The sequence below is a fragment of the Syngnathus typhle genome, linkage group LG14 (assembly GCF_033458585.1).
Source record: "Syngnathus typhle isolate RoL2023-S1 ecotype Sweden linkage group LG14, RoL_Styp_1.0, whole genome shotgun sequence".
Lineage (NCBI taxonomy): Eukaryota > Metazoa > Chordata > Actinopteri > Syngnathiformes > Syngnathidae > Syngnathus > Syngnathus typhle.
Window position 1 is genome coordinate 7,007,110 of NC_083751.1, and position 25,373 is coordinate 7,032,482.

The 25,373-nt window shown below is 40.0% G+C and overlaps 1 protein-coding gene across 3 annotated transcripts in view; it reads left to right on the plus strand.

Moving 5' to 3' along the window:
• The window catches only part of ttll7 (tubulin tyrosine ligase-like family, member 7), a 48,465-nt gene that overhangs the window by 15,488 nt on the left and 7,604 nt on the right, over nt 1–25,373 (plus strand). For all 3 annotated transcript variants that reach the window (XM_061296909.1, XM_061296911.1, XM_061296912.1), the window contains exons 9-19: nt 1,278–1,436; nt 9,328–9,422; nt 10,851–10,998; nt 11,922–11,995; nt 14,253–14,392; nt 16,643–16,725; nt 18,550–18,775; nt 19,523–19,818; nt 20,013–20,147; nt 22,734–22,814; nt 23,867–24,027. In XM_061296909.1, coding sequence (XP_061152893.1) covers nt 1,278–1,436; nt 9,328–9,422; nt 10,851–10,998; nt 11,922–11,995; nt 14,253–14,392; nt 16,643–16,725; nt 18,550–18,775; nt 19,523–19,818; nt 20,013–20,147; nt 22,734–22,814; nt 23,867–24,027 — 1,598 coding nt within the window. The remainder of the gene's footprint in view (nt 1–1,277; nt 1,437–9,327; nt 9,423–10,850; nt 10,999–11,921; nt 11,996–14,252; nt 14,393–16,642; nt 16,726–18,549; nt 18,776–19,522; nt 19,819–20,012; nt 20,148–22,733; nt 22,815–23,866; nt 24,028–25,373) is intronic.

The following is a 25,373-nucleotide window of genomic DNA, read 5'->3' on the forward strand; positions in this document are numbered from 1 at the left end:
CCAGCAAAGGTTTGACAAGATGTGTTTTGACAGATATTCAGTCAGCTTTAGAATCTTGTTTAACTGACTGGAAGAACCCGGTCAAAATATCATTCCTGGAGGGTGAGCTCGCCCAGTCTGGCGCTGCTCCCAGCTCATCTAAACACCTCTATGCTTTTGCTTTTCTTTCCACTTATTGTTTTACTTTAGCAACATCCTCCTTCCTTTGTTTGTAAAACTGTCACTTTGTTGAAAAGGAAGTTATTATATAAATATATTTCAATGTAATGCAGTGGTAAGCAAAGCGAAGAGAGAAAATTTAGATTTTTGTCTATTGGACCTTTATGACGTGCTTTTTCCATCCCTTGGTGACACACCAAAGTGTCACCCACTGACTCAGCCAGATGTCCTCCACCTCTCTTGCTCTCTCATCACCCCCCCCCCCCCCCCCCTGCTATTTTATCTGAAGCTGCACTTTGCTACTGCTCTCTGCTCACCATTCTTCACTTTTCATCTTTGTGCTTACACTTTGATGCATACAGAGCAGGTACCAGGCACTTTTTTTTCCTTGGAAGGACCATAATAAGAAAGCCAGAGAATATTCTCGTACCTGAAGTACATGTTTGTAAAATGCACCTCTTTCAACTCCATTGCAAGTTTTTCTGCTATTTGACAAGTATTGTAATGGCGCTCTGAAAGTACGAGTGCATTTGATTCCCCTTCGACAAAGTATGCTCGTGAGAAACATATAAAGCAGCTCTGCACATTCACACACAGCATGCACTCAGGAATGTGATATTGTTCGGAGGCTGACACGTGCACGCACATGCACACACACACACGGTCGTCTGGCATAAAGTGTAGCGGGAGCAGGTGTTTGTACCGGGCAGCCTGTGGTTTGGACACTTGCATGGACCTGTGTGTGGGACAGACGGTGGGGCTTTTGCCTTATCAGTCCAAGGCCAGAACATTGCAACCCCCTCTTACACCCAACAGTCTGTGTGGTCTGAACAGTCTGTATGGGCCAGCAACACTGCATGGGACTTGACTGGAAAGAGAAAGCTTTGTGTAAAAAGTGTGTGTGTTTGTGAGTCCAAGACAGCAAAAGCCATTTGTAAACTCACAAATTATTGTAATACTTTCTGTCTGTGGCTTTCAACTTGAAAAATGTGACCTATTTGTTATGGTATAACTGTTAGTTGTATATACATTTTATTCCTATATTAACATTTCACTGTTTGATTTTTTTTGCTCTATCAACTTCATTTGTGTCTATCTCTTTTTGTATGTCATGGCAGGAATTGGTGGTAAAGACATTAATAGTGGCAGAGCCCCACGTGCTGCACGCATATCGCATGTGCAGGCCCGGCCAACCACCAGGGAGCGACAGTGTCTGCTTTGAGGTGCTGGGCTTTGACATAATCCTGGACCGCAAGCTCAAACCTTGGCTCCTGGAGGTACATTTCCATTGTTTTCTAGAACAGTGTCATTGACCGCTTTGAAAGTAATTCCTTCACGTTAATATCAATATCTGTTGGCTCTGATTCTACACACAATCTAAATGATTAAGCGGTTTTAAACCCCTTTATTGACTGAGGTCAGCGCACTCACAATTCAAATGAGGTCAAGCACTATAGAAAATGGATGAAAATTGAGTTGCCACACTGCGATCAAAAGAGGTATTTGATACCGTGTATGTGATTCAGAAAGGACTGCAGTCTGTGGAGTCTCACCAAAGTGTCAGTAGCTTCTGAAGTGAAGCACTGTTCCATCAAGCAGTGGAAAGGGCAACGGTGCCTCACTCTGACAGAATAGCATAAACACACACTGATTTGCTTGTACACTCTTGTTCTCGCTGCACAGAAATGCTGAGACACACACACATGGCCTCTAATATGTATACATGTACACCCTAGAATGTAAAACATTTCTTCGGATATTTAAAGGACTGTTTACGGCATGAACACACTCACATTCACTCACGTACAATGTAGGTAGGTATAAGAAGAAATGCATGGAAAGCAAGACAAGCTTTTCTGTGCACACAAACATATGCACATGCACTTAATATATAGGTCATGGTAGTAAGAAACACGCCTCCAATTCAGCGTCAATCTCTCAAGTGTCACTCATTGCAGAGTGGGCTTCAATTTCTGAATCCACTCCAGGATTTGTGGCGGACCATTTTCATGTCAACCAGTCAGTTAAAGGCTGACCTAAATCCTTAAACCTGGCTGAGCAACACCCCCACCACCATCTCCCTACTTCCATTCCTTGCTCCCCCAAAATGAACATGGGAATGCTAGGGATTTTTTTTGTCAAGTTGTTGGCGTAACGCCACCTAAAAGGATAATTGAGAATCAGTATTAATATGTACACGATTTAGAAGTAGTAGGACTTGTCACTACCATGGCCAGGCTGGAAAGAAATATTGGACGAATAAAGTTATTATTACAAGTCGCAATAGTCTAAGATGGGAAGTAAAATCTGACAATTGATTCCTTCATTTTACAAAAACGTAATGCTGAAAGGGAGATGTTGTAATTCTACATCATTATTTGATTTACTTTAAATCAGAACACACAAAGTCTTTCTCTCGGCATTACAATAAATTATGAGCAAGTCGTGAAAAAACACGACCTGTTTATGGTCCAACATATTCTGTGATGTAATACTGAATATCCAAGAGTGACTATTATTTAATTCTTAGATATTATCTTTTACTTTTTTTTTTACTCAGTTTCAGTCATAATTTTGTTACCCGGTTGTATATCATGACTAAGGGTGCACGATAGTATTGCTACTTCTGTTTTATTGTGACTGTGTGTGTGTTTGTGTGCGTGTGTGTGTGTGGTACAAAGCCATGATTGCAGTTGTTCCACTCCAGCAGTAATGATCCCCCCTGTGCGACGATCAGCTCTCTATAACGTTCATCAATTAACATCCTTCACACATACACCTACTTCTCTTTCATGCAACATTTACAGCAAGAGACATTTATTGCCCCAAAACTCTAAATGATTAGTCAGGGGACAATTGTGACAATCAAGAGCCTTTCTTAAATGCTCTCTGCACAGGCTGTCAAGTCTGAAAATAACTTCATTACATCTGTAGCCTGTTGATGTGCATTGCTATTCAATTGGGATGTTAAACGCGGCAAGGACAAGCGTTCAGAAAACTGCGCCCTTTGGCAAGCCCTCAAGCTTGAATTTAATTTATTGGAAGATTACTTTGCTAAAGTCTGAGGTTAATTAAACCAATTTCAAACCATTTTCCTATTCCTAATCTTCAACTTTTCTTTACTTACAAAATGTGGCATTTTGGGAATTGAAACACAATCTCCTCTTCCCAGGTTTGTTTCTAATTTGTATAGATGTAACCTCTCAGGTTTCACTATTGGTGTCATTGTGAATTATCCATGCCACGCCTGCTTGCTGCTTTACCCGGTGCGCCGTTCAGACACTGTCATCCTCTTTTAGTCCTTCAAATGTCAAAGTTGGTTGTGAGAAATGCAGACTTGCAGACAGGAAATGGAACTCCAACCTGTGTAAACTCAAAGCCAGGTGGATAGCTGAGTGCTCGATGGTATCACATAGAAGATGCTGTCAAATTAAATTAGCCTTTTCTGTTGCATTGGAGCTTAAAATCATGTCATTTTCTGAGAGTATGTAGGGGGCCGGTGATTGAAAAGGAACATGGCTTCCTCCCATATCTTCCCCATTAAAGAGAGACCAAAAGCAGGAATTTTTGGAGAAAGTCTTTGGAACAACTCAAAGGTCTCGTATGTTGCACGTGACAAATTATGAAAATTGACTCGAGTCTATGATAAATCCTTTCTAGGGTAAATCTAGGGACATCTTTGTGTTCTCTGTTCAAGTTCATGATGACTTATTTTGAAGGGGGCTAGCAAAACCGCAAGTGAATAAACACAGTATAAGCGATCATTTATCATTTTCGCGAGGTTCCAGAAGATGTCCGCGAACCTCCACAAAAGACAAATAGATAGAGGTCCAGCCTCATTATAGTCACTGGAACCCCAGAGATGCCAGTACACGCTGCAGTGCAGGCAGCGTGATTATTGATGGTTGTGATTACATCTCTCCATCCATTCCTTCCCATTTTCTATCCCCCCTGCTGCTCGAGAAGGGTTGTGCAGAGTGATTGGCAACTAATGAGGCGGGCATGGTTAGGTCAACCGTGGCATGGGATGTTTGTGTCTCAGTGTGAGTGTGTGCGTGCGGTTGTGTGTGAATTGGCATAACGACAACAGACCGACAGACTGCAGCTGGACAGCTTCCCCAAAGGCGCTGATAATTCAACCGCTCACTCCCTCCCTTTCTGCAACTTTCCTCTCTTTTAGTACACTCTAGCCGATTGCTTCAAGATGAGTTTGGTTTAACCGTCCATCCCTCAGAGCCAACATAATCCAGACTTCCTTTACTTTTGAGTGCAAATGTGTGTGTTTGCGGGAACTAATCTGCATTGGCAAGTGTAAACAGATGCCGCAATACTCACGTACACAAAAACCCACGCGTGGATGTTTTATTCTCTTTCACATCCCAACATATACAAACATGCACTGCAATTGAAATGTAACTAGTATGTAGCAGTTAATTTCCCGGACAGAATAAATAGTCTCTAACTTTTGTGGCCACGTGAATCAAGCTTTTTTCGGTCTGTGCAGTGAATCTACAGTGAGGTTTGTGTTCCTATACCAATACATTTGAACAGCATAACAAGCGTAACAATGAATTTTTGGAAGTAGGATTTAGAGCTTTGGCAGCATTAAAGATATTTTCTAACCTTTCCCATAGCCCCCATTATCCAACCTTCATAGCAACAATGATTTAGTTGCTACTTAGAGTATGCTCTCCTCATTCAATTTATTGAACTGTAAGGGTGAATAATGACAGTGAACACATACAGTTTTACATTCTTAATTTTCTTCCTTTAATACCTCCTTCCATTTTTAATTTTCCTTCTGCCTTTGATTAATCTGCTGCACTTAGTGGGGTTCATTCTTATTTAAATGCTCATTGATTTTGTCCCAGGCTCCAAGGCGTTTTTTTTTCTTTTCCCCCCCTGGTAAACTGTAGGTGGCAGTAGATACTTACAAGCCAGACTGTAGCTCATGAAGAGGTTTAATGATTTATGGGACTGTCTGCATCTATCCACAACCATTTTCCTCTAAGATAACTATTTCATAGAATAAGTATCAAATTAGGGCTGCACATACCTTATAATATGGAACACTTGAAAACACACCTCAGCATTTAGTCATTTATCATCATGTGTAACAATGCCATTGTAGGTATGACTGTGTGTATGCATGTCATGGATGCAGAAGATAAATACTGCACAGAGACAGGAAATAGCACACAGTGTTATGTGTGAATGTATTCGGTGTTTGGAAGAAAAATATATTTTGTCCCTATTATAATTAATATTACAATCTTGATATATCTTATAGTTGACCATTGTGTGTGCTGACTTTTTAGAAGATAAGTGTAACATTTCAAGTCAAGCACCACAGTAAGAATGAACACAACTACTTCTCTGGTTCTTCTATATCAAACAAATTTGTTTTAGGTTCATTTACCTGACATGTTTCGGCGGAATCTTCCGCCTTCATCAGAGTGTCACTGATGTGTTTGTGACGCGTCTTTATCAGCTGATGGATGAAGGCGTGGCTCACCTGTCAGATTTGACAGGTGAGTCACGCCCTCTGCTGTCAGTTCACCTCTCCAAAACACTGTTCCAGGTTGTAGAGAGCATGTATGCTCCCTCGTCCCTGTTGATGGTCCTCGGGCCCCGCTTGCGGATCTCAATGGCCTCCCTGATCCAACGCTGATGTTTGTTTTCTTCAGTGCGGATGACTCTGGCCTTCTCCCAGTCCATGATGTGGTTTTCCCTTTTACAGTGGTCGGTGATGGCTGACTTGTAGTGTTCCTGTTCTGCTTGTAGTTTTATTGCTCTTGTTTGTCTTGTTGCTGTCTCCTTCTCACATTCCTTCTTGTGTTCCATTTTTCTTGTGATGAAGTTCCTCCCTGTCTCCCCGATGTATGATTTATTACATGATTTGCATGGAATCTCGTATATGGAATTGCATTTATTTTCCGGATTTACTCTGTCCTTTGGGTGGACCAGTATCTGACGGAGTGTTATATGTGGTTTGATAGGTGTGCTTATGTTGTATTTTTTCATGGTTCTTTTGATGCGTTCCGTAATTCCTCTCACATACGGCAACGTCACCATTCCGCTGGGTTCCTGTTTCCTTGTTTGTTTCTTTCTTTGCTCCTGTGTTTTGTATTTTTTGTTTTTTACCTGTTCTGCACCTTTGGTTATTGCCCATTGTGGATACTGACATTTTTTGAGTGCGTGTTGTATGTATTTTTCTTCCTGTGTTATGTCGTCCGGATCTGTGATTATTGTTGTACGTTCGTATAGTGTTCTGACTACTGACAGTTTGTGTATAGTGGGATGTTCTGATGTCCAGAGGAGGTATTGGTCGGTGTGTGTGGGTTTTCTGTGTACTTTTGTTCTTATGTCACCATTGTCTGTGTGGTGTATGTTAATGTCTAAAAAGGCTATGGATCGAGCTGTTTCCTCTTCATGGGTGAATTTGATGTTACCCGTGGTGTCTATGGTGTTGAGATGGTCTGTGAGGTGTTGTGTATGTCCTGTTTTTACTTTTTCCAGAATGTCGTCGACGTAACGTTTCCATAGAGTGGGTTTGTATGTGTCCGGGGCTGTTAAGAGTGCCTTCTGTTCTAAATCTTCCATAAAAAAATTGCACATGATGGCAGAAAGTGGGTCTCCCATGGGGAATCCCTCTTTTTGCCTGTATATTGTGTTTCTGTATTGAAAGTATGTGGAGGTAGCGATGAAATGAAGTAGTTGGGTGATGTCTTGTGCTGTTAGATTTGTCCGTTTCTTGAGTGTCTTGTCTGTTGATAGTCTGTCATGTACTATGCGTATGGTAGGTTGTGTGGGCGTTTTTGTGAAGAGTGAAATGACGTCGTGTGATATGAGCATTTCATCTTTCTGTACTTACATGCTCTCTACAACCTGGAACAGTGTTTTGGAGAGGTGAACTGACAGCAGAGGGCGTGACTCACCTGTCAAATCTGACAGGTGAGCCACGCCTTCATCCATCAGCTGATAAAGACGCGTCACAAACACATCAGTGACACTCTGATGAAGGCGGAAGATTCCGCCGAAACATGTCAGGTAAATGAACCTAAAACAAATTTGTTTGATATAGAAGAACCAGAGAAGTAATTGAAAAAGAAAAAACAAGATGAACCTAGTACAACAATGAACACAACAGTGATTGATAAGATTTACGGGATATAGAAAGTGGATACATTTCTTCAGCTGGGGATGAGGCCCAAGTCAATTTGGAAGAAATTTACATAAGGGTGTGTAGACTTAGAATAGTCCCTGTAACAGAATGTCTGTCTATTGTGTAGTTGCTCTTCTGCTTTGTCTCTCATTCCCTCTTTCCTTCCACTCTTACTCTGCAACAAACATTTCATTCTGGCAGTGGTCAGACTGTGCCGATACCCTCCATTGTGCGTGGCAGAAAGGGAGCCTTGTCAAAGCAGCGGTTGTTTACAGACTGCTTCGAATAATAAGAGGGAGGAATTTTACCGAGCTGATTAATCAAGAGGAGACCTTGCACTTGTTTGACGATTCTTCCTGACAGAATTTATGGAGATTTGTTTTGGAAAAGAAGGCAGCTAGCTGATTGGTGTTGGGCCATCACTGTGGCTATGTTTTTATAGGGCACATATGCTAAATCGATGTCTAATATAATTTTCTTTTTAAGGACCATTAGAAGTTTGAAATAGTAATAACAGCGCTGCACCATACTGGACATTCTAGCTGACTGTTTTCTTTTACACATCTCAGTGCACCTGACAATTCTGCAGCTGAAAGTAGATTATATTTTAGACCAACAAGAAGCAGGTTTAAGCTGTGGCGCAGGTAGTGTAATATAATTCGGGGGGATTTGAACCAGGTGCAGGCAGACAGATTCTAAACTCAGTGTGGTCATGCATTTCATTCATAAATTCGACAACTGAATGCATGAAACCTCGCTTACCGTGGAGATCAAGATACTTAAGGTCGTTATTCTCTGGGTGCAGAATGACAGAACAACATACAGTATGTGGAATTTTAACAATTTGAAGCTCAGCTTCTGATGTTGTCATGGACAATTAAGTTATCATAAGAGGATAAAGCTGTCCTGTAAAAAAGTTAGACATTTTCCCGCATGCTTACATTGCTGTTCGACTAAGTGATATTTGGTTACACTGATGCCATGCCGATGCTAAAAGGAATCAAAGCTGAGGTAAAAGGAACGTCTAATCTTTTCATCTGACATTTTTATTGAATGCGTCTTGGAGCAACCAAGGGCTCCTCTAAGATCCTGCCAGAGTCATTTAAGGAAATCAGAGTGGGGGCTTTGGGAGCCAGCAGGGGTTCATTAGAACCAGACTGGCCAGACAGACTCCCTCTGCCAGGAGAAGGGAAACAGAGAAATACAGAAGGAGACATAACTAAGGTAGCACAACCAGACAGTGGGCAGAATTGCACTAAAAGACCGTTAGAAGGAGTGAAGTTGGAGAAACTAAGCGAGTGCGGCAGGCTGAGTGTAAGACCGCGCGAGAGCAAAGAAAGGCACTGCAAGTCCTGCTATGCCAGTCTACCTTGACAGCTTGACACCAGAAATCAAACTAAGAAATAAAGACAAGTAACGAGACAACCGTTTCTGGGATAACAGCCAGTCAGCCTCTTTCCTATCGGGATTTTAAAGCCTTGTTCCTTTCTGGCTATTAATTTAGTGAGAGCTTGAATAGAAACAAAACTTTTGTCTTTCACCCCTTTAGTTCGGTACTGTATGTACGAATGGCTTGGTTGAAAACTCTTGATTGTATATGATGGAAATAAAGTATAACTTAGCAATTTTCTAAAACGAGAAACTTCAGTGTGATCCATAGTTTTTAGAATTTTAGGCAAATCTAAAAATTGTGGTAGTGTGAATTTGTATTCACTTCAGTACCACATCTAATCAAATTTAATTTTTTGATTGTAAGTTGGCAAAATGTGGAAATGTTGAAGGTTTTTTTTTTTCTTCAAGGCACTGTTCTTATCCTTTCCATTACACTTGCTTTACTTTCACAAGAAAAGTTTCTTCCCTTTTGAGACCAGCCATTTGCAATTTGCTACAATGCCTGCCAATTTAATTTGAGAAAAAAAAGCAAGACGATGATTACAATGACCCCAATGACAAAAGTAGGTGAAGTAGAAAAAATATATATTCACTCCGACTCTCTCTAACAGATCAATCGAGCCCCAAGCTTTGGGACGGATCAGAAGATTGATTTTGATGTCAAGAGAGGGGTTTTGCTCAACGCTCTGAAACTACTCAACATAAGGTAATGTTCTCTGACATAGATCCATTTTGCTTCAAGTGCAAAGCTAATTTCTAACTTTAGATTGTGAAGGTTTAGATGTACAAGCTTAATACTGGACACACACTGTTCAACTTACACACAAAAAAACATTCACAGTCTTCAATTAGTTTTTGGAATGTGTGAATAAACCAAAGTACTTCAGGACAACCCATGTGATCATAAAGAAAACATACAAATGCCACGAAAAGGTCCAAGCTGTGATTCAAACCTAGAACACGCTAAAACCGCTAAATTAATTTCTCCCATGGACAATCGAGGAAGTTTCCTTCTAGTCCTACTTCTGGTCATGATCTTGCACACAAATTGATCATTTGTTCTAGAGGTCTAAAGTCACAAACACACTATTAATTCCATGTGAAATAGATCGAGTAGGGTTAGCTCAAGTGAGGGTTGCAACGATTCCATTAAACAGAAAAAAAAGCACTTCCTCCCTCAGCTCAACAGGTCCAAACAAATCAAAATTTTCTCTAAAGCAAAATAATCTCATGATTAATTTTGGCACTGCAGATTATTTCATGAATTGTCGGAAATATAAAATGTGGTGGTAGTGGTGAACGAGCTCTTTACCATTTGACCACATGTTCATGTCCATGCTGATGTGACAATGGTGTTTGTTCTCACTCGCTCGATCCTGCCTCATATAGTAAAAGCTTCAGTTCTCGCTTGTGGTCCCCAAGTGCTCTCGCAACACCAACTGTATTAATGTGTGATCAATTCCGACCCGGCTGGCCATGGACATTGATAAACCTCTGTCCCCACCCTAACGGCACTCAATATCCAATTCAAAGGGCCAGCGTTTGACTAAAATGAATTGCCCTTTCTTCCAGACAGCAACAGACTACTTAAATTATATGTCTGGTCATGCTTATCTTCTATAAGTGGCTTTGTTTACGTCTTTGCGGCGTAGTCGATTGTGGTGTTCGAAGTTTTTTTTTTTTTTTTTCTAGTTACGTTTTCTAAGAACAAACAAATGTAACGTAATCTTGAGTGGGCAAATTTAAGACTCGCCATTCAACTGATTACGGCTAGTATAATTATATAATATTATTTATAAGAATGAAGTGTAATTATTAAAGAAAAAAACGATTTCCAAGACATTTGTTTAAAAATAATGTTTTGCCTATTCTTGCAAAATGTTTTTCGAGCATTCTTTGTTGTGTATTTTTTTTCAGCTTGTTGTTTTTTTGGTTTATTTGTTTGTTTCATGGACTTAGAGATGGCACTTTAAATCGTTAATTGTTTCATTTATTTTTTTTCCCTATTTTTCATGTTTTAAATATGTTCGAAATAAAGATATATCAATCAATCAATCCACTGTGTTGTTGAACAAATACTTTTGTTTTTGAAATAAACATTGCATTGAGTTTGTATTTGTTTGCATTGATGTAGAGCCAGCGATAAGAAACGCAACCTGGCACAGCAAAAAGCCGAGGCTCAGAGGCGACTCTATGGGCACGGTTCCGTAAAGAAACTCTCGGCTGCCTCATCAGACTGGGAGCGACAGCGTCACACCCTGGAGCGAAGGCGAGAAGAGCTTGTAAGTTAAAACCAAACGTGATTTAATTTACATTTATAAGTAGTTGAAAACTTTTATTTAGCAATCTGAGAATTATAAGTTTCATAAAATTTGCAGGACTACATAGTGTCTCAAAATATGCTTCAATTTCAAAACAATATCCCCGTAATCCAAGTCATTTTCCTGAGCCTTGTCTTCATGAAAAGAGTCTTGTGGGATCCTTCACAGTAAATAAAATAAATAAACGCCACAGCATCTCTTTGAAGACGTGCTGGCCCACATTGAAGAGGAAAACTGATAGTTCTGAGTTGAATTTTCAATAAGAATCTTTCCTGACACACCTCGTGTTTTTCTCTACATTATTGGCCACATGGTAATATGGAACATCTGATGATCAACTGGGGTCAAGCAAATTTTAAAAGCTATTCAAAAATGTTCACAATGCACAAATCCAACTCGAGATTGTTCAACCACCGGCACCTGTCGGTATGTTTTTTTTGTCAGGGACATTATTAAAACACATTTCAATGCACAACCAGTCATTACACACATCAGCTTTCACACACATACACACACACACAAATAGACTGAAAGCCCAATTTTTCCAAGAGAAGTGTACACCATTCAATTAGATTTCAATCAGGCCGCTTTTCTCATCTATAGCTGCTATTACTTCACTCCTCGCACCGTCTTGGATTTGCATTTGAATGTGCCACAACCGTAATCAGTGTAGTATGAAAGAGTGTCCTATATTTAAAAAGGGACGTGTCTGAAGTACGCATTCAGGTGTCGCTCTACTGAATGTACATTTCCACTTAGTTCTCACCGTTATTGGTGCCAACTATTCCTCTACACTAAAAATACCTATATTAAGAAAATAGGTGACTCACGCTATAAGGCAGAATTGCACTTGAATGAATCTTTTTGGCTTTCTCCTTTCCTAGAAAGAACGACTGGCGCAGGTCCGCAAGCAGATCTACAGGGAGGCGCACGAAAAACAACATCTGGGCAACTACAGGCAAGGACTTTTCCTCCCATAATATTTGCTCCATGTGATTTATTACCGTATTTTCCGGACTATAAGGCTCACCGGACTATAAGGCGCACCTTCAATGAATGGCCCATTTTAAAACTTTGTCCTTATATAAGGCGCATAAAACGCACCATTAATGCATCATGTCAGGTTTTTAATACAAATCAAATCATTCTCCATTTTATTTTTTGGATTTCAACTTCAGACGCAACAAAATTACTTTATAATCACAAAATAATGATCCATAGTCTTTTTGATTCATGATTCATAGTCTTGAGTCTCGATTTATGATTGATTTTATGTCACAATGCTTCGGGCCAGTTTAAATTTAGGAATTTGGCCCATATATAAGGCGCACCAGACTATAAAACGTCGGCTTTTGAGAACGTTTTAGGCTTTTAGGTGCGCCTTATAGTCCGGAAAATACAGTAGATTACGCATGCTGCACCAGAGCGACCAATCAGAAACGGTAATGCACACATTGACACAAGAATTATACTGCATAATTACAAGTTAACTTTATGTAAATTGGCAAAGAACGTGCGACATTAACAGAAAGTTCCTTTGCTTTGCAACATAAAATAGGACGCAATGTGTGCTTTACTTTCTTGCTGCAATTCATCCGTTCTCCCACGCACCTGCATTGTATTCTCTGTTAACTCAGTGAGACCTTGGAAGACAATGTGCAAGCTCTAAAGAGCTACCACACGGATAGATCAGATCCACCTCTCAACATGACTCAAAAACAAGTTATGATGTACATACAGCTTAGGACCTTGTAAAGCATTACTGCTTCTGTGTCTGTCTGTCACACGGGTTGTTCAGTTAGCAACATTCTCACAAGCTAAACGAAAGCTTGAGTTTTTTTTTTTTATAATGATGTTTGATAGTCTTTAACTTCCAGCAATATTGGTTTCAATGAAATGTTGCTAAATATTTTGATTCTTTAAATGTGGACTCCTCATACTTTATTTATACTTATTTTATTTGTGCTCCCCGCATATCAACATTTTTTTTTTTAATATTACACACAGAGCTGTAAAAAATGTATATTGTGCCAGAACTGATACTGTGATCCTAAAAACAAAATAATTTCTGTTGAAGTAATTTTGTCTGAATTTACTCAAAAGTCATTAGCCCCAAGTTGAAGTTCCAGCATTTATTTATAAGGTTTTTTTCTTACTTTATGGTTTATGCTTCTAAATTTGTTTAATCGGATGAATGGACAGAAATTCACAACACAACAATTTAAATAATGTCTAAAAGAGGAGATCAACTTTTTTTTGTGTGTGGTAATTGTCATCTTTTGCAGGAAATTTAAGATATTTATCAACAGACAATTGAAGATAATTTGCAATTTGAGAGATTTTTGTGTATTCAAACAGTGTCTTGGTACAAAATTGGAGTTGCACTTTTGCGGCTTCAAATTTAGAGGTTTACTTTCAAACTGTGACAATCAAGGCATCCTTGTTTTTAAATCATGGCCCCTCCTGCATCTCTCATGGAGATACATTTCCCAAAAACATGATATTAAATTGTCACACCCGTTGCTGTGTTGATATTACATCTTTTTTGCTTTCAGGATGTTTGTGTTCTTGTATTTATGACCAGCTCCAGTTGACACATATGGACACTAGCCATGCTTGTTCAATCATTAGCTTTTGATTTGATGGCTAAACTGATGATTTCGGACATATTGTGAGATGCAGTCCCATGATAAGCAGGCTGTGGTTTATACATTCTCTCTAATCCCCGCAGGCCTAACAAAAACTCTGAGCGCTGTTAGTTTAGTCTTGAGGGTTGAAGATATGCGAATAAGAGTGACTGACATTTATACCGTTCCTTATCTTGAGGTTTCCACTTGTTTTCTTTTTTGTGCTACTCACATTTCTTCAGCCTCTTCATTTATTTACATTATATTATTGAAATGAATTTGTCTTCCACTTTTTGTGGCTCTTTTCTTTCCGTCTCACCTGATGTATTATACCTGAGAGTCCTATGATTGTACTCCATCGTTTTTTTATAAGCCCTTGCAAGCCTCTCCTGAACATCTTTGTTGTTCCCCCTTCTTTCCCCACATCCCCTTTGTGAACTGCTCAGAATTTCAGAAGTTGTTTCTCTTTCAGTTTTCACCTTTCTTTCTCCCCTGCATTGATGACCCTTCTTTCTCCCTTTTGCTGCACTCCACCCTCACTATCCGTGCTCTTCTCTGTCTTTGTGTATGTGTCTCTGTGGCCAACAGACGTATTTACCCCCCAGATGACAAGCTGCTGTTGGAGAAGTATGAAAGCCTGCTCTCTTCCGCCTTTCAGACCTTCCTCGCTGGGCGAGCTGCCTCGCTTCAGAAGGAAATGAATAATCCTCTGAAACAAATGAAGGCACGTATCTTGGTGGCTGACTGACTGTCAAATGCGTGCTCTCATACATAGACACACACACACACACACACATGCACACACACAATAAGCAAACAGCAATTGCACAAGCAAACATGCATTTTTGTTAGGGTTCTGAAAAAGTAATCTGCAAGTGATGTTAAAATTGTGTTTTTTCTTTTGCCCCTTTTTTTAGCTGACACTTTTTCAATTCAGTCCATCCCCAAGCTTTTAAAGCCAGGGAGACACAATTTGGGTTCCATATATCATGATTCCCTTTCTTCCCGTTTCCTCCTTTTTGTATGTTAATGAAAAGGCTTCAAAGTTGATAACTAATAGTTAACGGTGGGAGTGAATGGTGAAAAGCATTTGTCTGACAGCTGGATTGACACCACACAAAGTAATCTGAAAGGACTCGACAGAGATGTCATGTGCAACTATTGCAGCTTTTGTTGAGACATCCACCTCTTGCCCGTCACATTTTGTGTTTTACAATGGTATTGTGTTTGAAGGCGGAATCTCAGCAGATTCAGGTTTTGTTTTTTTTGTTCAGATGCCAATCAAGAGCAAGCAGAGGAAACGTGCACTTTTAGTCAACACACAGAGATGCGATCTTGTTCAAAGTGTGAAAGGATGGAGACGAGTCGAGAAGAACAAATGAGGCTCTGCAGTCAGATAACAGTGTCACAATGTGACAACAAGGCCGTCCTATAAGGAGGGGCATCTTGAGAAATGTGAATTTTAGAAGGTTATAGTCAGAAGAAATTATGTCTGATCTTGATGCAAATATTCAGCACATCAGCTAATTGTTTTGCCTGATCAGTCTTTTTTTTGGGTTTGTGTTGTTTCAGAAGCCCATCATACGCAAGGTGATTGTGCCAATATTCATAACCAGAATTTTACATCTTAAAAAAATACTTTTGTCATCATAAAGTTTTCCTTACCACCGTAGCATTTTTGGTACATTTAAGGATTGATGGATTACAATTTTGAAGTGAAAGTATTAAAATCACAGTAGCTCAAATGTTTTTAAAAAATATATATTTTTATTATATTTCGATATAACTTAGAAGAAGAAACAACACAGCATTTCCCCAAGGTAACAATTTAGTGGCCGTAAGCACACCATAACACAGAAACAGAAAGCTTATATTACATTATTTGAAAAATTCCCTTAAAGTCCTGACATGACATATGTTATATACTGCAGAAGCCACAACTTGACTGGCTGGAATACAACCGCCAGCAGTAATCCAAGTTTTATTATAGTGGAAATAAATGGAGAAATTAATGTCCTGTGTCAATGTGGAGGCCAGATTGTGGAAGGCAGAGAATGTCACGGTAGAAGCGGCCAAGAACAGATATAAAATACTGCTCTTTCAACAAACCTCAACAAGCAAAAAGTTTGCTCCAAACAGAATTGAATTGCACACTTGCTCTTTTGGTGTAAGAATTGGACGCAGGAAAATAAATTATTCTTGTTATCCCACTAACACACAAAGCATTTTGATCTGCAAATGGCCATCTATGAAAGAAAATATTATTTAAATTAATTTTAGATTGCGCAGGTGTACACAATATTGTGGCCAGTGTTTTATGTTTGTAATAAAAACAGCTAAATATTGTAGAATATTATCCCATATTAGGCTTGCAGCATTTTGTTTCACCATTTTGTTCACCTATTATCGTTCCTCTGTGTAATAATACTGGCAATAATTACCTGAAATCTGTATTTTAGATTTTGAAGTGTGCACACTTTACCCAAACAGTCACAGTTTATTGAGGGTATATGGATCCAAATGATGCCCGTGAGAAAAAACCATAATAATTAGAGAAAACACACAAGTTTCACAAACACATACACAAAACAGAAACCTGAAGTCTTTTCAACAGACCCGAAAGTGCATTTTAAATTTGACGTCGTTCAATCTTTGACTCGCAAATGAGATCTTTTCATGCTCTTAACTGTGAAATAACATAACAACCACCTTTGCAAAGGCAAAAGGCCGAGTATACATACCCATGAGGGTTTTAAACAACTTTTTTAAAAGTTAATCTTTATCAGAATAATCAGAGCGTGCTAAATGTCCCTATGGCCTCTTTTCCTCTACAAGGCCAATATGTTGATTATACTGTATCCACTTTATTTTAAATGTTTACTAGAGCCTTGATGTTTTTTCTTGTGCATACGAATTAAGATTATTCCTTTATTTATCATCTATCTGATTTTTTTTTGTGTGTGTCGGCATATAGGAAGAGGACATCTTGGATCTGCTGGAGCAATGCGAACTGGATGACGAGAAGCTGATGGGCAAATCCTCAAGGCAACGTGGCCCTAAGGTGCTTTAGCGAGAGAAGGAGATGTACAAACTGGGAAAGACGAGGGAGAATAGAGGCCACTTGCCTCCAGGGACCCCAAGTAAAAGTACAACGATGGGGAGTTGGGGATGGTAGGCAGGTGCGTGGATCTAATGCCCACAGCGGATGTGATTCCGAGTACTAGGTTAGGCTCGAGAGGAAAGAATTGGAGTGGCCCAAAGAAAGGACCCGAGTGCCTCGAAGGGACAGCTGTCAGACCGCCTCTTTTTCTCGCCACACTATCTTTCTATCGCCCTCTTTCTCTGTCACATGCCCCTCTACGCCCCCCAGATTTCCCTTGACAGCACATTACTCCCTCCATCACCTTGCTTCCCTCACCTCCTTTCAACATACACCCCCCCACCCAAACTCGTTTCCCCTCCTCGCACATCTACATCCATTCCCCACTCGAGGGCTAAATTGGCTGAAACACTCATTCGACAGGGCAGTTCAGTGACGCATTAGCTAGAATAAGGACTTGTTTAGACACAATCACTGTTGTCCAAGTTCATTTGGATGGCATCACTTTCGCTGGTGCCGAACGTGCGGAGGGGAACATTCAGAGCCGGGGAAAGAAAGAGATGTGACGGGAAAATTTACTCCGTGGGGTGTCGTGCTAACACGCCATCTGGTGAAAATTGAACCAAAAGCTAGAATAGAGAGTGAGAAATAGTGATTGGAGACAGGATTTTTGAGAAGGAAGGACAGAAGAAGGATGTGAAGTTTCATTTTCACTTGCTTGTGTAAGACTTTTTCCAAGTTTGGATGTGACTCCACCACAACTTCATCATTCCTGCATCTCTCCTCTTTCTCTTGCTTTCATTGATCGGTTTTTCTAGGGTTACACCAACCTGACAAGCCATATGGTCTTTTTCATAGCTTCATCCGCTTCCAAGGGCTTCACAAATCCATCTGGAAATACTTGAAAGCCGCTGTTCATAAGTCCAGACACTGTTGAGAAATCCCAGTCATATCAGGCCTGCTTTGCAAAGGCCATTGTCATCTAGAAGGCTTCGACCTTTTTAGACGTATTACCTGAACACATGTTGCTTTTTTAATGCAGATGGTGATACGCTAAATAGCTTCGGGTTTTTAAAGCGCAGTCCAGTCGCACTTAATTCTCTGTGGGCCCTCCTCCTAATTTCTCTCTCTATTAACCTGATGCTCTTATCTTCCCCTTTATTGTCTCCTCGTGAGTTTAATCTCTTACCGTCTTCATCCTCCTCCATCAATCACCCACACAACTAGCCTTCGGTGACTGTGTAAGCCCTCCTGATCACATCCTGCCCATTAGTTTGGTTGGTATGGCAGCGTTGACATGCTAATAGTAATACTGTAATGTAGACATGCTTTATTAATCAATTTGTCACCGTTCAGGATGGTAGATAGACATGATTTATGATTAATGTCCCTTTTTTTTGTTGAAGTTTGTGCAGAATTTATTTAGTTTAGCTAGTGGCAGATGGGCCTTTGAGGGTTTCTTGTATATTGGGTGAGTTGTAGAAATTTACAATCAATTTCTAGTTCTTTAGTCTTCATTTTTCATTTTGGGAAATGGAGTTGCTCTGAATTCAGTCAAAATATCGTGAAGTTTTGTGAGATTTATTGAGGTAGCTTTCCATCATTAACGACCGGGATTTAAACTCTGGATTTTTCCGTGACTTTATTTTCCTTGAAAATTCTATCGAATTACATTGGGGAGTTGCATTGTTTCTAGACTGTTACAAATACATATTTATGCACTACATTATTATTTTTATATATTTTTTACTACAACTCATGTCTAAACGTGTTCATCCCTGCCAGCCCTTGACCACCATGCCAGAGTGCAGCCAGACATCACGCCGTCAACGGCCAGACTATCTGGCTGACTTCACCAGTGGTAGCAGCGCTGAGAACTCTTGCTCATCCTCAGACGAAGAGGAGGAAGAGAGGAGAAAAGCAGACGGGGGAAGTAGAAGTGGAGAAAAGAGGGAGAAAAAAGTCTCTTACGACCTCGGGAGCAAGGAGAAGAACTTGGCTGAACGCTCAGGTAAAGTTGTTTTTGGGGCATATTTTTGATATATGTACCGTATATGCCTCAATAACATCTAAACTTTCATTCATTTCAAGTAAAGACAGCACCTTTCATTACTGTCCATGTGATGACCTTGCTGGATAGAACATAAAACACCCGAGTAGGGGTAGAAGAGGATCCTTACATGAGCTCGCTCTGTTTGCAATGAAATAACGGACAAAGCTGTGAAACATTTGGACTGTGACTGAGTTTGTGAGTGAGTGGATGTGTGTATAGAGCAAGACAGCAACCCTGCCAAGACCCACTCCACACCAAGCCATCAAAGAGCTGGATGACTAAACCCCATAATGCTCTCATTTGGCATTCAAAGCAGGGATTTTTCAGCAGCCACACATTCATGAACACGTGATGCAGACACACATAGTAAATATATCGCCAAGATGCAAATACGCTGACGACAAGAGCAGCTGGAGGAGTTTCATGAGTGATGAAGAGAGTCAGCATATGCTTTGACGTATGTAGTCTATGAAATGCCTAATAATATGGACATATTTATACTAAGAAATTGCATTTTGCCACCCCTAAAAAGGTCAGTCCCTGTCAAGGCATCGTATTTTTTCGTCAAAACTGGCCAATTAGGACTAGAACGTGCTGTTAATATAAGTAAGGAAAAGAAGAGTAAGTGGTTGGGGAGCTGACAGCCAATATGACAATTTATATAATTTATATTCTACAAATCTCCTTTCTTTCTGGTCTTTATAGGTCGGATGCATTGGAAACCAACGGTCAAGCCTATCAAAACCAATCTGGCACCTTCAGTTTCTCCAACTCACTCCGGCCCAATCAGACGCTCCATCTCCTGTCCTCGATCCATAGCTTCCTTATCGTCGCCCAATGAACTGCGGGTTCTGTCTACTCGGGTCCCCCCTAACGTCCCTGTCATCACGACCCTCGTTCGGCCGAGTTCCGCCACACTACGCTCGCATTCGCTAAGCCGCAGTGGTTCTGCCCATCGTGTGCCTCACAGTAACAGCCTGGGCACTATCCACTCCCACATTGTAAGCTCACAAACACACAACAAATCAAATATAAAAAAATGATTAATGCTAAAAATGTATGACAGAACAAACAAGTTTGCACAGGGCATAGTTGGAACTTATGGCAAAGATGATTATCATATAAAATGCTAGTATCAGTTACATGACATAGAAACAGTTTTTTATTCTAAAAAAATCTTCTTGGATGTGTTTAGGGTGATCCACTAATTAACCTAAGGAATAAAGAACAAGAGGCGGAGCTTATACGGCAAACACTGACTGCGCTCACTGCAATGAGGATCCGATTTCCTGGAAAAACAGAAGAGGAGGCAGAGGCCGTGCTGGATGAGGTAAGTGGGCCACATCTACTTGTATATTTTCACTTGTACAACTGTAACAATTACTTATGGCCAAAGGGAAGATGCACAGGATGTAAAAATAAGTGTCAAGTTGAAGTATAACATCTTGACTGAAACTTTTTGTTGAGCCCGGTTGTTAATAGAACTTTCCGTCATTTATTTTTTACAGCAATGTTGCAAAAATTGTGCTGTGTATTTTCTGCACTATAAGGCGCACCTTCAATGAATGGCCCATTTGAAAACTTTGTCCATATATAGGGCGCACCGGATTATAAGGCGCACCTTCAATGAATGGCCCATTCTAAAACTTTGTCCATATATAAATCCATGTATTTGGACACACCTGCTGTAGTGGCTCAATATTGGTCCATATATAAGGGGCAACGTATTCTCAGGTGCACTGTCGGGTTTTGAGAAAATTTGAGGTTTTCAGGTGCGCCTTATAGTGTGGAAAATACGGTACAGTTTAAATCATACCATGATATTTGCAACAGGGCTCTGGTCCTATTTATATCTATTTTAAGGAACAAAATGAAAACAAGTGTGCAGCAGTGAAGAAGTACATCATGGCCTAACTTGGTGGAACATCTCCCTTCCCCGCACAATAGAATTTCCTCTCTTGGCTAGGTTCTCATCATCTTTCACAGGACCCCAATGACATGTTTGTAGCCCCTCGCTATTTTCTGCTGCTCCATTCAACATAAAAAATCTCAAGGTTAATCCATTGTAACTTCTGAATCATGCTGCTATGACAATTAATGTAGTCAAACTTTTTGCTCCTGCATAAACTTGTAATCATTTTTACTCCTATATTGGAGGTTGTAAGAAATAAAAGCATAGAAGCATTGAGTCGAGACACAATCGTGCATGCACACACTTTTTGTCTCCCATTCAAGGCAGAGTTTCACCTTGAATGTCCATGTGAAGCAACGGCACCTCAGTCCAATGAATATGCCCGTGAGTCTGATGAAAGCACCCATCTGTCTAATTTTCTGACTCAGACGCTTTTAAAAGCCATGGCCGTCCTCAGAACCAGCTGTCCGCTCAGCACCAAAGTCCCCATAGTGCTCAAAAGACAGACGGACGTCGGACTCTCTTTAACCCCGACTAGCAGAGTAGCCGCAAAACAATTCATAAATGGAAGCAATAAAAAAATAAATAAATAAATCACCCAATCTTAATTGTAGCTATCAGGGTCAAACTGTAGGGTCAATAATGCTTTGTTTCCTTGGGAAGCTTTGGTTACCAAGCCGGGAGATACTAGGTATGCAGTGAGTTAATATCAGTGATTGTTTGTTATAATTAACAATTTTGTTATTAATGTCTTGTTGTATTAATTTTATAACTCCAAAACCTGTTTTAATGAGATATTTTGTATTTTTATTTTCCACACTGACATGTACCCACAAAGTTTGTGATGGGAAACAAACACCATATCACCGGACAGACTAAAAACTGGAACATTTGAAAAAAGGTGTCTCCAAGTACACAGAATCTTTTAATTGCCACTGTTGAATGGTGTTCAAACCAGAGATGTTCAGTCTGGACATGCGCGAGTACATGACAAACAAACAAACAAACAAACACTGTGTATTCTAAGGATGTTTTTGCTTCTGTGCAACTTCTCCAGAAAATTGTAGATTTACTCCACTATTCTGCATCCAGTAGCCCCGATTACATCAAATTCTATGAATTCCCAAAATGAAGGTTATTCAAGTATGGTTTCATGCAACCAGAGAGAAATAACACAAAATACAGTAGTACTATAACCACACAACAGTTTATGCCCATACAATGTCATCACAATGAAAGAAACACTTTGTGTGTGCATGTGTGTAAATGTGTCACACAATTAGCACTACAACTGTAATGTTAACAAACCCTAATGAGAGCAGCGGAGGCAGATGAGCATCCACGCCCGTAAGTTCCCCCTCAGGAAAGAATACATCTTCAGTTAAAATGAAAACAGTCTTTGGCATTTGATGTCTGTTATGGTTTCAAGTGAGAAGCATATTGCACTCATAATGTCAGCATGTTAGACTAATGGCCTCCTTTATCACAAGCTCAAAATGAGCTTTTTTTGTAGCAGCTGAAACCACTGAAAGGTGCACTGCATCAAGTGCAGTTTTTTTTGTGTTTTAATTGAGGGTAATTTGTGTACATATTATTGTAACTGTGACAAATGAGGATACGGCTCACCAGAAAAGACTCAAACAGTTCACAATGGGAGGAAAAGCAGAGCAAGCAAATATACTGTGTTCTATAAATACTTAAAGAATACAACCGAGCATGCGTATTTAAACATGAAATGTATTTCAGTTTATTATCAGTAGATACACATTTTCTCACAACATGAGCTTCAGTTAATTATCAAGCTGCAAAACTGCAGAATTTAAACGACATTTGATTGAGTTTTTAAATATGATTAATGATATGGCCATTTTTTTTACATTTTTGTTTTTCTTTTAAGTGTGTACGCTATTTTATGTTTGTACGGCGACTTTGAGTGCCTTGAAAGGCGCCTTATAGATAAAATGTATTATTATTATTATAATCTTTTTAATGTTTTGTCCACAGATCCTTGACAACTGGAAATACCATAAACCGAAGGTAGCCTCCTACTGGCTTGTAAAATTGGATTCCACAAAACAACGGAAGGTAAGCAAACATAATCAATCCAGGTAACAAAGATGCTTGATGATTCTTTATGAATGATTATTGGACTGAAGGTAATCAAAGGTTAAAAAAGTGAAAGGTATGTTTCTACACTCAGGTCCAAAATTATTGCACACCTTCAAGGTACACGGATGTGCTTTTAACAGTATTTATTTTATATTCACATCATGAAACTTGCATGTCCAATCATTTGAGGGGATGAAAACCTAGGCAAGCTCAGGCTCATTACCTCGCCATTAAGGGATTCAGGAATGGAAACAGGATGTAAACAAACTAGAAGAGGGGGCAACTTTTGAAATGACACCCTGTAAGCATGCCCCTAATGATGCCATCTCTCAGCCGCCGCCTTCTCCCCTACTGTGCTCGGCTTTGCGGTGACGCTGATGTTTGATTTGGAGTGGAGCAGCCTAATGAGAAGCAGGCAGAGGTCAGGAATGAAGCGCCCACCGCTCTGCCATCTGATTACCATACCAAAACATGTCTGCGCGTGCGTGTGTGTGTGTATTCATCTATCAGTTTGTCTGACAGCCTGTAAGCATGTCTGGCTCGCGTCGTGTTGCTGAAGGCAAATCTTCTCTCATCGTGTCCCAAACACACATGCATGCGCGTAGAATCTGACAGGCGCGTCAGTAATGAGGAGCAAGGAATCAAAAGTCCAAAAAGCCACACTGCTCTGTGATAGGATTTGGAGAAAAAAAAAAAAGGAAGAAAGAGAGAGGACAAGAAAAGGTGTACGTTGGAAGGGAAGATGGAAGGGTGGACCTAGCGCCTCACATTTTGACACATTCTGTCAAGGATTGACGTGGTTCTAGCAATTAGTTCTGGCCAATGTTCACCACTACTTCGCTGTACTTTTTCTCCATTAACACACCACAAATATGTACTGTGTATATTCTATATCTCTCACCTTAAACATACAATTTAAGGACTGATTGTTCAACTCTGTTTTTTTAACTAGTGTCTCCAATAACTTTCGCTATTGCAAAGTTTATATGAAAAAATATTTCACCGTTTTTTTTTTTTCCCCCACACAGGTTTTGGACATTGTGAGGACCAATGTGCGCTCAGCACTACAACGGATCTGGAAAGAGCCAGATTTGGAAAGCCTTCACTTGTACCGCCTCTTTAATCGTGTCTTCAATCGACTACTCTGGAGTCATGGCCAAGGGCTCTGGAACTGCTTCTCCAATTCTGGGTAAATGTGCCGGGCCAGTACAGAGGTACCGATTGTCTTATGAGGTGTCACAAGGTAGAGTCGTTTGTTCCGGGTTATGGGCAAACTCATGAGTTTTTTTTTTTTTTTTCTCCAATCATGATCTCTCTTCTGCCTTTCCTGGTTGCAATTCGACAAATAGCAAACAACTGAACTCAAACCTAATGGACAGGACTGAGTTGAAGCACAAATCTGGGGAAGATTACGGAAAAATGTATGCGCCTTTGAAGGTTCCATTGAGCACACCATCAACCATACAAATGAAAGAAATTCCTAACACCACAACTCTTTCTGTTGCCCATCTAAACTGAGGAATCAGTGGAGAAGGTTGTTACTGTTGAATAGGTTGGAAACCAGTTTGGAATTGACTGGAGCTGTCCTAAATTCGTTCAGGTTCTACTTGGAGTTATTTTGTAACCACTGTAAGTTTTGAATCTGATCCAATGGCAATGACGTGGGGTCACAAAGGGTCAGTCCTTGGACTGCTTTTGTTCAGTCTGTATATGTTCCCTTGGATTCAAAAGCTTCAGAACCCCAATGTTGGTTATTATGGCTGAACGAATGACACCCGATACACAGCTATATTTATGCTTTATTATGCTCAAGCTTTATTTACGGCAGCATCAGTTGATTTTTCTCCAACTTGTTTATGGAACAACACAAACTGGCAGAAGGTGAGTGACAAATCTCAGCAAACCCAACTGTATTCCTTTAAAAAAAAAACTTCTGGCAGTGAAACAAACATAGAACTCTGTGGAGATGGAGTGCAAATTAAGGGCTATGGCTTGGGAGACTTTCACAGGTGAGAGTATAATCCAATGTTTTATGTGGAAACAGAGTGATTGATTGCTTTTTACTTCCTTTGCTCAAGCTTATCGGGAGCTTTGATGGTTTACTGAAATGTTTTTCTTAAAAGATATTTATATCATCTTTGTTGCTTTGACATAGCGTAGAGTCACTGCAAGGACAACACACAGGTTCATATCCTTTGTGTGTGAAATGGGAAAACGAGACGTGCACAGATATAGTTGATGCAGTAGAGGTTAGCCTTCATGTAAGCCTTTCTAAACATGCTGATCTCACAACCCCTTCTCGTGAAAAATGAAATGGAGAATTCTCAAGACGTATTTACTTTGACACTTGGTGCACAATGAGTGTAACTTTGGGCATGTTTACAAATATTGTTGTAAAACATGTTTTTCTCAGAGTTCCAGAACAGATTCATATACAGATAATGGAGACTTCAATTAATAAATAAACTCCGTATTGTTTATTCCGGTAATTATTTTCCTTTTTTCACATTTTCCCCCGTCCTTCATAGGGAACAC